Genomic DNA, 13,857 nt, shown 5'->3' with positions numbered 1-13,857 from the left:
AGTTGGCAAGAAGACGTACCTGCAGGCTCTCGAGAACATATTAGACGAATAAATTTAAACTTTCAGGGCATGTTGAGGGATGTGTTGAAAAATGGTCGGAGTAGAGTATGTGTGGCAAATTTTGCCACATCAGTCAGAAATTATAAGATAGGTGCTAAAATCAGTCTGAAAAGGTAAGCCCTTTTCGTTATCTAAACTCACAAACTTCAGATTCATGTACAAAATTCATACCAAAACATTCATACAAAACGAAAATAGCTCTTTTGTCGCATCCCCGCAAAACAGGTAATTAACCTTTTTTAAACCAAACGCTAACGAAATACGAGCCCATAAAACGTCACAAAGTGAGAATGACAACAAGAGAAAAATGATACAAAACCATCACAGCATGCAGACAGGGCCATGCGAACCCCCATTAAAAGAGATAAAAAAAATTGAAGAAGTAGATCTGTCTTTAATAATTCGTGACGTCCGATTTTCTTTTTTTGTGTGACAAAAAACACAACTTTTTTATGAATGATTTTGACAGGCATTTATTTCAAGACGTTAGAAAATAAACAATTACAACAAGGTAGAACATATAAAGATTATAAATTATGTTTACTCCATGTTAATGCCTCATACTTGTAGAATACTGAAAAACTCAGTACAGGGGTTGAGTTGCAAGGGGGCTCAGTTAAATGGGGGTGAGTTGAACAAGAGTTCAGTTAAATAGGACTCAGTAGCGCGAAAATTCAGTTGCACGGGGGTTCAGTTGGACTAGGGTTCAGTTGCACGGAGGCTCAGTTATACGAGGTTCCAGTTGCAATTGAACCCAATGTTTCATCAAAATATGGAAACATCAGCGTGGTGGTTTTTCAACATTGAAGTTTCAGAGTTTAACACCCCCCTACACATTCCTAAAAACAGTAACAAGTATATATAGTAGCAGTTGGAAGCAGTCGCAAGTTGTCGCAGTTGGAAGTAGTCACAGTTGCAGTTACAACCAGTCTTATTTGCAGCCGCAATGGTAACAGTAGAGATAGTGGCCCTAAAACTCTCAAGTTAATGCCCTTACCTCATCCTAAGATATCATGCATGGACCTTTTAGATAACTTGTATATATATATATATATATATATATATATATATATATATATATATATATATATATATATATATATATATATATATATATATATATAGTTTCTTTTGGTTTAGATCAATGTACCTCTCAAAATTCCCTGAAATTTTGCCTCAATAACCTTAGCCTTTTTGGACTCACACAGTATCAAATATTCCTCCCTTTCCTAATGATAAATTCTGCTTGTTAAAAAAGAGACAAATTGCATAATTTATATTCCTTGTCCCAGAGGCTGCAGGGCATGAAATCCCCATAAGCTTAGCTATTAGACGTTGTGACTATTTCGAATAGAATGACTTTCAAGACTCTGACCGTTTGTCCCTTTTTCAGCTTGCATCCCAGCATGCCTCTAAAGTATAACCTTAACACCTTGGATATTGTTGTTGTATCCTTTTGAAAACCCTACTGCATATACTGCTTTGAATTTGTTTGACATTCCCCTCAACGTTTTCTATAAGTTTCACCTTAACATTCTTAACCTTTTTGGATACCCAGGATCAAACATGCCACCTTTCCCGAACAGCCAACCTAGTAATAAAGAATGGGCAACTTATATACCTTACAACAGTGCCCCAGGGGCTCTAGAGGTTAAGACATCCCTGAAGGTTTAGTTACTTGACTTTATCGACTACTTCGAATAAAATGGTTATTCCAAAATTTGATCAGGAATCTTTGGTGGGAGGAAAGCTAAAGAGGGAATGGGGGGGGGACTGGTTGACCTTCGACTACTTTTGAACATCTCCTTCAACATGCTCTGTAGATACACCTTTTGAACAAACAGAACGCACATAGTATCTTTACATTTAGTTTAACATGCACCTCAGCATTCCCCGCAGTTTCACCTTTTCGAACACACCTAGAATATAAAATTGCTCCTTTTTGATACTGATAAATCCAGTATAAAAAAGGGCAAATTGCATAATTTACAGTCCTTACCCTGTGGGCTGTGGGGGACATTGCATCCCTGGAGGCATAGTTACTAGACCTTTTGACTGTTAGAAAAAACCACTTTTTTTCAAAATTTTGATCACTAATGAGAGGACAGAGTATCGAAAAGGGGCAAGAGGGGCTGGTCTGGCAGCTCTTCAACATCTCCTAAAATTTTCAACTTAATACCCACAGCCATTCTTTGGATATTGATAATACGTCCTTCTGACAATCAGCTCGCACACAGTGTATTTTATTGTGTTCAGCAACTCTCTCCTATGCTGTGAAGGGGTTATGTCATCCCCGTAGGCATAGTTATTTGAGCATTTGACTATTTTGAACAAGAAGTCTTTTTCAAAATTTTGATCAAATATTTTTGAAGGAATTGGAATGGAAAAGGCATGGGAGGGGGATAGTGGCCGGCCAATCCCTTCTCAACATCTCCAAAACATATCCTGAAAGTTTAAACTCAATACCCTCAGCTGTTCATAAAATACTGCAGCACTTCCTTTTTGATAAACTGGATACTCATAGTGCTTTTTCATTTAATATAACATACACCTCAACATCCTTTAAGGTTTCACCATAATGTCCTTAGCCTTTTCAGATACACCCAGAGTCAAATATTTCGGTTTTTCCTAATAATAAATCCAGCATGTAAAAAATGGTCAAATAATTTACATTATAATACACAATAATTTACATAGTGCATGATTTAAAATCATTTTGCTTAAGTTCTGAAAACCTTAAAAATCTTCTTTAGAAAAATAGTTACTCTTTCCTAACTGTCGAGGTTGCCCACCTTCAAAATCGTGTACAACATTTTGTGTACCGTGGAGTTCTCTGCATTATTTGAAAAACGATCAGAAACTAATAACGAATTGAAATTATTCCCCATATAAGGGAACTCCTGAAAAAAATAAAAAAGATCATTGCAGTGTTGTTTCTGCATTAAATTTCAATTAAAAACAAGCAAAGATTAATTTTAAAAAACAAGTTTTTTGAGTGAAGTATAGAGCGAAGTCGAAAATTAAAACGAACAAAAATTATTGCTTCAAAGTCTAGCTAACATATATCAATAAAACTAGTACAAATAAACCTAATAATCGTATATCCCTATGTTTGTAGGATTATAGAAAACTAGCGCTTTACTGAAAACACAAAACAATAAAGGAGTTTTGGTAGAGTAAAAGCAAACCGATTAAGGACACTTTTTACTGTAAAAAATAAAGCATTTTGGGATCAATGCTTAATTTTTCTTTTCGTTTAATTTAATAAAACTTCTGCACAATGGTTCAGTTCAATGATTGGCTCTCGTTTTGGTTCTGAAAAGGACATTTCATAATTAGTTTGAAGACAAGCTCGACGTGAAAGCATCTTGATAGTATTAGGACTATAGCCTAGACTAGCTTTTTGTTATTACTTGAAATACTCTTCAAGTTACCTTTAATTACCGGACTCCCAGAGTTCATATTATGCCTTATTTGATCTTCATTTTGAGTAATACTCAAGTATATTTCTTACAAAAGACTAGACTGTGTTAAATAGTTAGATAGATAGACTGTGAAGCAATAATTTTCGTTCGTTTTAAGTTTCAACTTCGCTCTTTAATTCTGTTAAAAAAATTCGTTTTTTTAAAAATTAATCACAACAAGCAATCACATAGTGTTTCGAGTGTGTCCAGCATCCCTCTCAATATTTCCTTAAAGTTTCCCCTTAATACCCTAAGCCCTTTTGGAGACCCAGGATCAAACATGCCCTCGTTAATAATAAAAATCCTTATACAATGGGCAAATTGAATAAAATATATTCCTTGCCGGGGCCCCAGTGGCTGGGGGGGGGTGTTGAGCCTGAAAGCATAGTTATTTTGCCATATTATTATGGCAAAATAGTTATTATGTTATTTAGTTATATAGTTATTATAGTTTACAAGTTATTATGAAAAAAATCGCTATCTCAAAATGTTGCTCGGATCCATTTTGAGGAAAAAGGTCTAAAGAGGGGGAGAGGGGTTGTTTACCCTCTGATCACTTTTTACTCTTACAAAGGGAACTAGAAATTTCAACTTCAAACAAAACAAGCCTCCTCCAAAGTTTATACGACCACCATTTCCATAACAACCTTAAATGCCCCTGGGGCGTAATTTACAACCCTTGCCCCAGGCTCTGGGGGGGGGGTTGTGTCAACCCTGGAGGCATTGTTACATGCTCATCGTACTATTTTAAACATAATGGCTACTAACAAAATTTCGATTGGTTGTATTTGGGGAACAAAGGGCATGAAGAGGGTCTAGTTGCCATCCGATCCTTTTCTAAAGCTTACAAGACCACCCCTTCCATAAGAACCTTATATGCCCTGGAGCATAAATTCCAACATTCGCCCCCAGGCTGTAGGTGTCTGTACCAGCCCCGGAGGCATTGCTACGTGATATTTGTAATATTTTGAACAAAATGACACTCTCCAAATTTTTATTAGTTGCCCTCTAATCAGTTTTGACTCTTGAAAAGGGAACTAGAACTTTCAATTTCAAGTCAAATGAGCCTCTTCCAAAGTTTACACAATCACCCCTTTCATAAGAACCTTATAAGCCACCGGGCATAAATTTCGAAATTTGCCCGAGCTGTGGGTGTCTGTACAAGCCCCGGAGGTATTGTTAAATGATATTTGAATTATTTTGAGCAGAATGATTCTCAGAATTTTTATCAGATCTATTCGGGGAAAAGAGATTGTGGGAGGATAGTTGCCCTCTGATCATTTTTGACTCTTAAAAAGGGAACTAGGACTTTCAATTTCCAATCAAATGAGCCACTTCTAAAGTTTATACGGCCATTCCTTCCATAAGAGCCTTATAAGCCCCCGTGGCATAACTTACAATCCTTGCTCTCGGGCTCTGAGGGTTGTGTCAACACCTGAGGCATTGTTATATGATCTTTGAAAAAAGATATTTGACAATGTTTTGAACAAAATGACTATCTCAAAATTTCGATCGGATGGATGTGGGGAAAACAGGGCATGGGTGGGCTATTTTCCTTCCGATGACTTTCGACTCTTTAAAAGGGAACTAAAACTTTCAACTCCCGATCAAATGAGCCCCCTACAAAGGTTACACAACCACCTCTTACATAAAAACCTTATATGCCATGAGGCATAACTTACAGCACTTGCCCCCGGGCTGTGAGGGGTTGTGCCAACCCCGGAGTTTTTTTTTCTGATCTTTTGACTATTTTCAACAAAACGGCTACCTCTAAATTTCAGTCGGGTGCATTTGGGGAAAAGAGGGCTAGTTGCCCTCCGGTCACTTTTAACTCTTAAAAAATACACTGGAACTTCTGATTTCCATACAAGTTCGCCCCCAGGCTATGGGTGTCTGTGCCAGCCCTGGAGGCATTGTTACATGATTTTTGGAATATTTAGAACAAAATGACTCTCCAAATTTTTATCGGATGCATTCGGGGAAAAGAGGGAATGGAGGGATAGTTTCCCTCTGATCAGTCTTGACTCTTAAAAAAAGGAACTGGAACTTTCAATTTAAAATCAAATGAGCCTCTTCCAAAGTTTACACGATCACGTCTTTCATAAGAACCTTCAACAAAGAGAGATAAAATTCCAAAAAACTTAAGAACTTTCATAAGAACTTTATATGCCCCTGGGCATACATTTCGACATTCGCCATGGGCTTTGGGTGTCTTTACCAGCCCCGGTAAATTTGGATTATTTTGAACAAAATGATTCTCCAAATTTTTATCGGATCTATTCGGGGAAAAAAGGTTGTGGTGGGATAGTTGCCATCTGACCATTTTTTACTCTTAAAAGGGGAACTATGACGTTCAATTTCCAATCACATGAGCCTCCTCTAAATTTTATACGGCCATTCCTTCCATAAGAGCCTTATATGTCCCCGGGGCATGACTTACAATCTTCGCTCTCGAATTCTGAGGCTTGTGTCAACACCTCAAAAATTCGATCGGCTGGATTTGGGGAAAACAGGGCGTGGGGGGGGGCATTTTCCTTCCGGTGACTTTTGACTCTTTAGAAGGGAACTATAACTTTGAAATTCCAATCAAATGAGCCCCATACAAGGTTTATACAACCACCTCTTTCATAATTAAATAAAAAAAAACAAGTTTATTTAAATGAAAGTAAGGAGCGACATTAAAACTTAAAACGAACAGAAATTACTCCGTATATGAAAGGGGCTTTTCCTCCTCAACGCCTCCCTCTGTACGCTAAAGTTTGACTCTTTCTCTTAGCTCTACTTTTTAAAAAAGGAAAAAACTTTAGCGTAAAGAGCGGGGCGTTGAGGAAGAAAAGCCCCTTTCATATACGGAGTAATTTCTGTTCGTTTTAAGTTTTAATGTCGCTCCTTACTTTCATTTAAAAAAACTTGTTTTTTTTTTGTTTAATTTCTGGACGTTTTTTAATTCATGCATGTTTTGATTTTGGCTCTCCGCACATAAATAATTAAAACGAAATTTGCATATTAATTTTCTTTTTGGCTAAATGGCTTTCTCATAGTTTTAATCGGAAGATTTTGAGAAAAAAGGAGAGAGGGAGGAAGCCTAGCTGCCCTCTAATTTGTTGATTACTTAAAAAGGCAACTAGAACTTTTAATTATTTCACGAACATTTTCATTAGTAAAAAATATACGTAATTTACGAATTAACTTACGTAACGAACTTTTATATTCGTATATTTTTATTGCGTATATGAGGGAGTTCACCCCTCGTCGATACCTCGCTCTTTACATTAAAGCTTAAATTCTGTTCCAATTCCTTAAGAATGACCCTTGAATCACAAAGGCCGTAGAATAAATAGTTGAAATTACTAAAAATACTTTCGCGTAAAGAGCGAGGTATTACGAGGAGGTAAACCCCTCATATGCGCAATAATTTCTCCTCGTTTTAAGTTTTAATGCTGCTCCTCACTTTCAGTAGAAAAAAACCTCTCATATATATTTTTTCTTGTTTTTTTGAATAATGCAAAAAAATCCTGCGCCCCCTTCATTGAAAGTCTCTTCCCCCATGATAAGTTTTTCCATGGAAAGATTCTCCTGCTTAACCCCCCTCCCCCACCTCAACTCTCCCTCCCAAACCAAAAAAAATCCCCTGAAAACGTCCGTAGACTTCCCCGTACACTCCCAGGGAGACTGCGGGGTAGTTAGTCGTCCCCAAAGACATAGTTATTAGATTTTTTGACTATGGTGAATAAAATGGCTATCTCAGAATTTTGATCCGGTGACTTTTGGGAAAAAATGAGCGTGGGAGGGGGCTTAGGTGCCCTCCAATTTTTTTGGTCACTTAATAAGGGCACTAGAACTTTTCATTTCCATTAGAATGAGCCCTCTTGCGACATTCTAGGACCACTTGGTCGATACGATGACCCCTGGGAAAAAGAAAAAAAAAAACAACAAACAAACAAATAAATACGCATCCGTGATCTGTCTTAAAAAGGGCACTAGAACTTTTAATTTCCGTTAGAATGAGCCCTCCCGCGACATTCTAAGACGACTGGGTCGATACGATCACCCCTGGAAAAAAAAATAAATAAATAAATAAACACGCATCCGTGATTTGTCTTCTGGCAAAAAATGCGAAATTCCACATTTTTGTAGATAGGAGCTTGAAACTTCTACAATAAGGTTCTCTGAAAAGCTGAAACTGATGGTGTGATTTTCTTAAGATTGTATGACTTTTAGGGGGTGTTTTCCCCTATTTTCTAAAATGAGGAAAATTTTCTCAGGCTCGTAACTTTTGATAGGTCAGACTAATCTTGATGAAAGTTATATATTTGAAATCAGCATTAAAATGCAATTTTTTGGATGTAGCTATTGGTATCAAAATTCCATTTTTTAGAGTTTTTTGTTACTATTGAGCCGGGTCGCTCCTTACTACAGTTCGTTACCACGAACTGTTTGAAAACCTTATACACCCGGGGCATAACTTACAGCACTGGCCCCCGGATTCTGAGGGGTTGTTGCAACCCCGGAGGTTTTTTGTCTGATTTTTTGACTACTTTAAACAAAAAGACATTTCAGTCGTGTGCATCTGGGAAAAAGAGGGCTAGTTGCCCTCCGGTCACTTTTAACTCTAATTTTAACTCTAGAACTTCTAATTTCCATTCGAATGAGCTCCCTCCAAGATTTATACGACCACCCTTTCAATATGAAATGCCTCTTGGGAAAAAATTACAAAACACTGAAGCCTTATGGCCTTTACTATAGGCAACGCTATAGAGTTGCCTCCGATTTTGTTTTTATGGTGATTTTCTTTCTTTTTTCTGCTGTTGTTGTTGATACTTTGACAAAAAAAACAAAATACTTTGACAAAAGTTTTTAATTGTTTTAAAAATTAGAATTGTGGCAAAGAGTCAAACTTTAGCGTAAAGAGAGAGGGACTGCGGAGGGGGAAACCCATTTCATATACAGAGTAATTTCTGTTCGTTTTAAGTTTTAATGTCGCTCCTTACTTTCAGTTAAAAAAACTTGGTTTTTTTATTCAATTTCTGAACGTTTTTGAATTAATGCATGTTTGATTTTGGCTCTCCGCACATAAATTATTAAAATGAAGTTAGCATACTAATTCTCTTTTTGGCTAAATGGCTTTCTCTTAATTTTAATCAGACGATTTTGAGAAATAAGGAGTGGGGAAGGAGGTGTAGTTGCCTTCCAATTTTTCGGTTACTTAAAAAGGCAACTAGAACTTTTAACTTTTAACAAACGTTTTTATTAGTAAAAAATATAAGTAACTTAAGAATTAACTTACGTAAAAAACTTTTATATTCTTATATTTTTATTATGTATATGAGGGAGTTTGTCCCCTTGTTAATACCTCGCTCTTTATACTAAATCTTAATTTTTGACCCAATTCTTTAAGAATGACCCCTGAATCAGAAAGGCCGTAGAATAAGTAGTTGAAATTACTAAAAATACTTTAGCATAAAGAGCGATGTATTTATCTCCTCCTAAATACCTCGCTCTTTATGCTAAAGTATTTTTAGAACCCCTCATATACTTAATAATCTCTGTTCGTTTTAAGTTTTAATGCTACTCCTTATTTTCAATTGAAAAAACTTTTTCATGTTTATTTTTTCATTGTTTTTTTTTATATTAATGCTAGAAAATCCTCTACCATTTTCCTTGAGTTTCTCTTCCCCCATGATATATTCCTCCAAGGAAAGATACTCCCACATAGCCCCCTCCCTTCCACACAACCCCCCAAACCAAACGAATCCCCCTGAAAACGTCTGTACACTTCCCAATAACCATTACCGTATGTAAACACTGGTCAAAGTTTATAACTTGCAGCCCCTCCCCCAGGGACTGTGGGGGAGTAAGTCATTCCCAAAGACATAGTTACTACGGTTTTCGACTATAAGGAACAAAATGGCTATCTCAAAATTTCGATCTGTTGACTTTGGGAAAAAATGAGCGTGGGAGGGGGCCTAGGTGCCCTCCAATTTTTTTGGTCACTTAATAAGGGCACTAGAACTTTTCATTTCCATTAGAATGAGCCCTCTTGCGACATTCTAGGACCACTTGGTCGATACGATGACCCCTGGGAAAAAGAAAAAAAAAAACAACAAACAAACAAATAAATACGCATCCGTGATCTGTCTTCTGGCAAAAAATACGAAAATCCACATTTTTGTAGATAGGAGCTTCAAATTTTTGCTAGAGGGTTCTCTTATATGCTGAATGCGATGGTGTGCTTTTCGTTAAGATTCTATGACTTTTAGGGGGTGTTTCTCCCTATTTTCCAAAATAAGGTAAATTTTCTCAGGCTCGTAACCTTTGGTGACAGAGATTAAATTTGATGAAACTTATATATACAAAATCAGCATGAAAATCCGATTCTTTTGATGTATCTTTTAGCATCAAAATTCCGATTTTTAGAGTTCCGTTTACTATTGAGCCGGGTCGCTCCTTACTACAGTTCGTTACCACGAACTGTTTGATTAAATAAAAAAAAATAAGTTTTTTTAAATGAAAGTAAGGAGCAACGTTAAAACTTAAAACGAACAGAAATTACTCCGTATATGAAAGGGGCTTTTCCTCCTCAACGCCCCTCTTTTTACGCTAAAGTTTGACTCTTTCTCTTAATTCTACTTTTTAAAACGGTAAGAAACTTTAGCATAAAGAGCGGGGCGTTGACGAGGAAGCATCTCCTTCCATATACGGAGTAATTTCTGTGTTTTAAGTTTTAATGTTGCTCCTTACTTTCATTTAAAAAAAAACTTGTTTTTTCTTATTTAATTTCTGGACGTTTTTGAATTAATGCAAGTTTTGATCTTGGCTCTTCGGACATAAATAATTAAAACAAAATTTGCATATTAATTAATTGCAATTAATCGGAAGATTTTGAGAAGAAAGGAGTGAGGGAGGAGGCCTAGTTCCCTTCCAATTTTTTGATTACTTAAAAAAGCAACTAGAACTTTTAATTTTTTACAAACGTTTTCATTGGTAAAATTTATGCGTAACTTACGAATTAACTTACGTAACGAACTTCTATATTCGTATGTTTTTATTGCATATATGAGGGGGTTCAACCCTCGTCGATACCTCGCTCTTTACACTAAAGCTTAAATAACCCAATTCCTTAAGAATGACCTCTGAATCACAAAGACCGTAGAATAAATAGTTGAAATTACTAAAAATACTTTAGCGTAAAGAGTGAAGTATAACGAGGAGGTAAACCCCTCATAAGCGTAATAATTTGAGTTCGTTTTAAGTTTTAATGCTGCTCCTTACTTTCAGTAGAAAAAACTTTTCATATTTGTTTTTTTCATTGTTTTTTCAAATAATGCTAGAAAATCCTGCGCCCCCTTAATTGAAATTCTCTTCCCCCATGAGAAGTTCCTCCATGAAAATACCCTCCCACGTAACCCCCCCTCAACTCTCCCCCGTAAACCAAGTACACTTCCCAGTAACCATTACTATATGTAAACACAGGTCAAAGTTTGTAGCTTGCAGCCCCTCCCAAGGGAACTGCGGGGAAGTAAGTCGACCCTAAAGACATAGTTATTAGGTTTTTCGACTATGGTGAATAAAATGGCTATCTCAGAATTTTGATCCGGTGACTTTTGGGAGAAAATGAGCGCGGGAGGGGGCCTGGGTGCCCTCCGATTTTTTGGTCACTTAAAAAGGGCACCAGAACTTTTAATTTCCGTTAGAATGAGCCCTCTCGCGACATTCTAGGACCACTCAGTCGATACGATCACCCCTGGGAAAAAAAAACAAAAGCAAAAAAACAAATAAATACGAATAAATAAACAAAAAAAAATGTGAAATTCCACATTTTTGTAGATAGGCGCTTGAAACTTCTACAATAAGGTTTTCTGATACGCTAAATCTGATGGTGTGATTTTCGTTAATATTGTATGACTTTTAGGGGGTGTTACTGATTTTGATGAAACTTATATATTTAAGATCAGCATTAGAATACGATTCTTTTGATGTAACTATTGCTATCAAAATTCCATTTTTTAGAGTTTCGGTTACTATTGAGTCGGGTCGCTCCTTACTACTGTTCGTTATTGCACTGTTCGACTTTGCACTTCCTGGCTGAAGGGCCAAGAAACGGAGATCAGCACCGCCGGTACGGACTGTAAAGTCTAATGTCGTATCCTTTACCTTTACCTTTTTTTTACTACTGTTCGTTACCACGAACTGTTTGACTTTACTTTTGTTTGTCTTTACTTTTAATACAGTTCTGTGCCTTTTTTTAATTATTTTTTTCTTGGGGGGGTTTCTTCTTCTATTATTTCTCTTCATTTCATAATTGACCCATTTTTGGGGGTGAAGCCATCCTGACCCCCGCCCTACAACAATATTGAATATAGACGAATCCGGATCAAAAATTTTATTTTAAGAATTTTAATATATTATATTTTGTTTTAACTATATTTATTAAAACAAGTGCGTTTCAAGGTCCTTTATAAAAAAAAAAGTTAAGAGATGACGTCATTTAAAAATACATTACAGATATGATATTTCCGTAAATTGCACAAAGTGTCTTTCAATCTTTCTCTACCTCCTCTCCTAGGTTCAAATGTGGGCTTCACCTCACCTCCCCCTCCCGAAAAGTACCTGGCCATTTCGGGTATATTGCAGGAAGGGTATTTTGATAAACTAGATCCATTTAGTGTCCTTTGTTTTAGCCGACCCTTCCCTCAAGTCATAATCCAATGTCCAATTGCCTTCTCTCCTTAACTTTACTCCTTACTTTAAATCCTTAAGTTTAATCTTGAAGCATTGTTTTTCGTCGTTTTTTTTCCTTTTTATTTTTTTCTTTATACTCCGTCATGTTGTTGTTTCGATGGTGGGCTAAAATAAACTATATATCTATCTATATATCTATCTATCTATCTATCTATCTTCTCTCTTTAACATCCCTTAAAAATATCAACTTTTATACCCTAAGCCGTTCCCAAGATATTATAGAGACACTATTTTGACAGCGTCGCGCCACGTAGTGTGTTTTGAATTATTTTACTAATTAACCACCTATAAATGGAAAGTTCCGTAAGACCTTATAGTGCAAAACCTTAATTGAAGACAAAGATTGTTCATCCCATTGCCGCTTCCCTCAACATTCAACTTGAAACTTCCAATTCCTTTTCAACTTCCCCCAATCAATTCCCAGGATGCTGCTGAAATGCTAGTGCAATGACCTGTACACTTTGTGTCATTCGATTTACCCCAATCCATTCAAGTCAAAATAAAATCCACCCAATCCTCCTAATCTCCAATGCCCCTTTAAAGTTTCAATTCCATCCGTTAAGCCATTTACAGGACATTTTGATAATTTGAAAAATCCTCTGAAAATCTTGGCTTAGCAAACGATCCTTAAAAGCACACTCAAAATAAAACTAATCAGGAACAAACTTTCTTCACCCATTTCAGGGCCCTCTAACAACCCCACTCCAAATAAAATGTATGCTTTTCTTAGCCCATAGAACTATTTCGGAAAGTTGTAAGCGAATCAGACACCCAGGATCAAACGTGCCCTCTTTCCCATTGTCAAACTTATGTATAAAAATTGGGCAACTCGCATAATTTACAGCCCTTGTCGCAAGGGAATAGAGCAGGTTGCTAAAAATGGCACATCAAGGATGCTGTTCGCCCTCTAATCACCTTAGACTCTCAAAATGGACACTAGAACTTTCAATTTCTGATCAATAAGTCCCCTCCAAAGTTTCTACAGCCAACTCTTCCATGCAAAGTGGCCAGGAGAAAGAAAAATATTACATGGGAGCCACTTCGCTCTTGGCTTAGACAGCGCTACTCTACAAACATCATCTCAGTCAAATTAAGAGACACGTGATGGCCCTCCTATTTTCTCTGGGAATCGGGTCAAGTTTCCATACTTATAAATTCCAACTGTCTTTGATGGGTACTTTAATATACTTAACAACTAAATAGCAACAATACCAGTTTTAACTTACCTTTTCTGCACCTTTCCTATGTCTAAAACAACAGACTGAATTACTTTTTCACCTTTATCTATTATTTTACAAGAAACCTTGGTAACCTTGTCATCTTCTATTGAGTTTTTCATTGATGAGACTGAGTCTGAAATATACTTCATAACAGATGGATGGGAACATTGCTAAAAAAAAATTCGTTTAAAAAAAACTATTTTACTTCATTTAAAAATAAAGTAAAACCACTAATTGCACTTACAACGGCAGAGCAAACATAGTAAAGGGCAACTCTTCTGTTAAAAAGAAAATTGGTCAAAATTATTAAGAAAAAAGTAATAGGGGTTGTCACAAAAGGACACAAAAGCGACCTCTCCAGGAGACTTAGA

At 36.5% G+C, this 13,857-nt stretch overlaps 1 protein-coding gene across 1 annotated transcript in view; it reads right to left on the bottom strand.

The window, feature by feature from the left end:
• LOC136027260 (mitotic spindle assembly checkpoint protein MAD2B-like) overlaps positions 1-13,857 on the bottom strand; it is a 68,857-nt gene that overhangs the window by 15,367 nt on the left and 39,633 nt on the right. Inside the window, exon 2 of the mRNA XM_065704334.1 lies at positions 13,493-13,656. Within this exon, the coding sequence (XP_065560406.1) occupies positions 13,493-13,656 (164 nt within the window). The remainder of the gene's footprint in view (positions 1-13,492; positions 13,657-13,857) is intronic.

Source organism: Artemia franciscana, chromosome 5 (assembly GCF_032884065.1).
Source record: "Artemia franciscana chromosome 5, ASM3288406v1, whole genome shotgun sequence".
Lineage (NCBI taxonomy): Eukaryota > Metazoa > Arthropoda > Branchiopoda > Anostraca > Artemiidae > Artemia > Artemia franciscana.
This window is presented reverse-complemented; position numbering and strand designations above follow the sequence as displayed.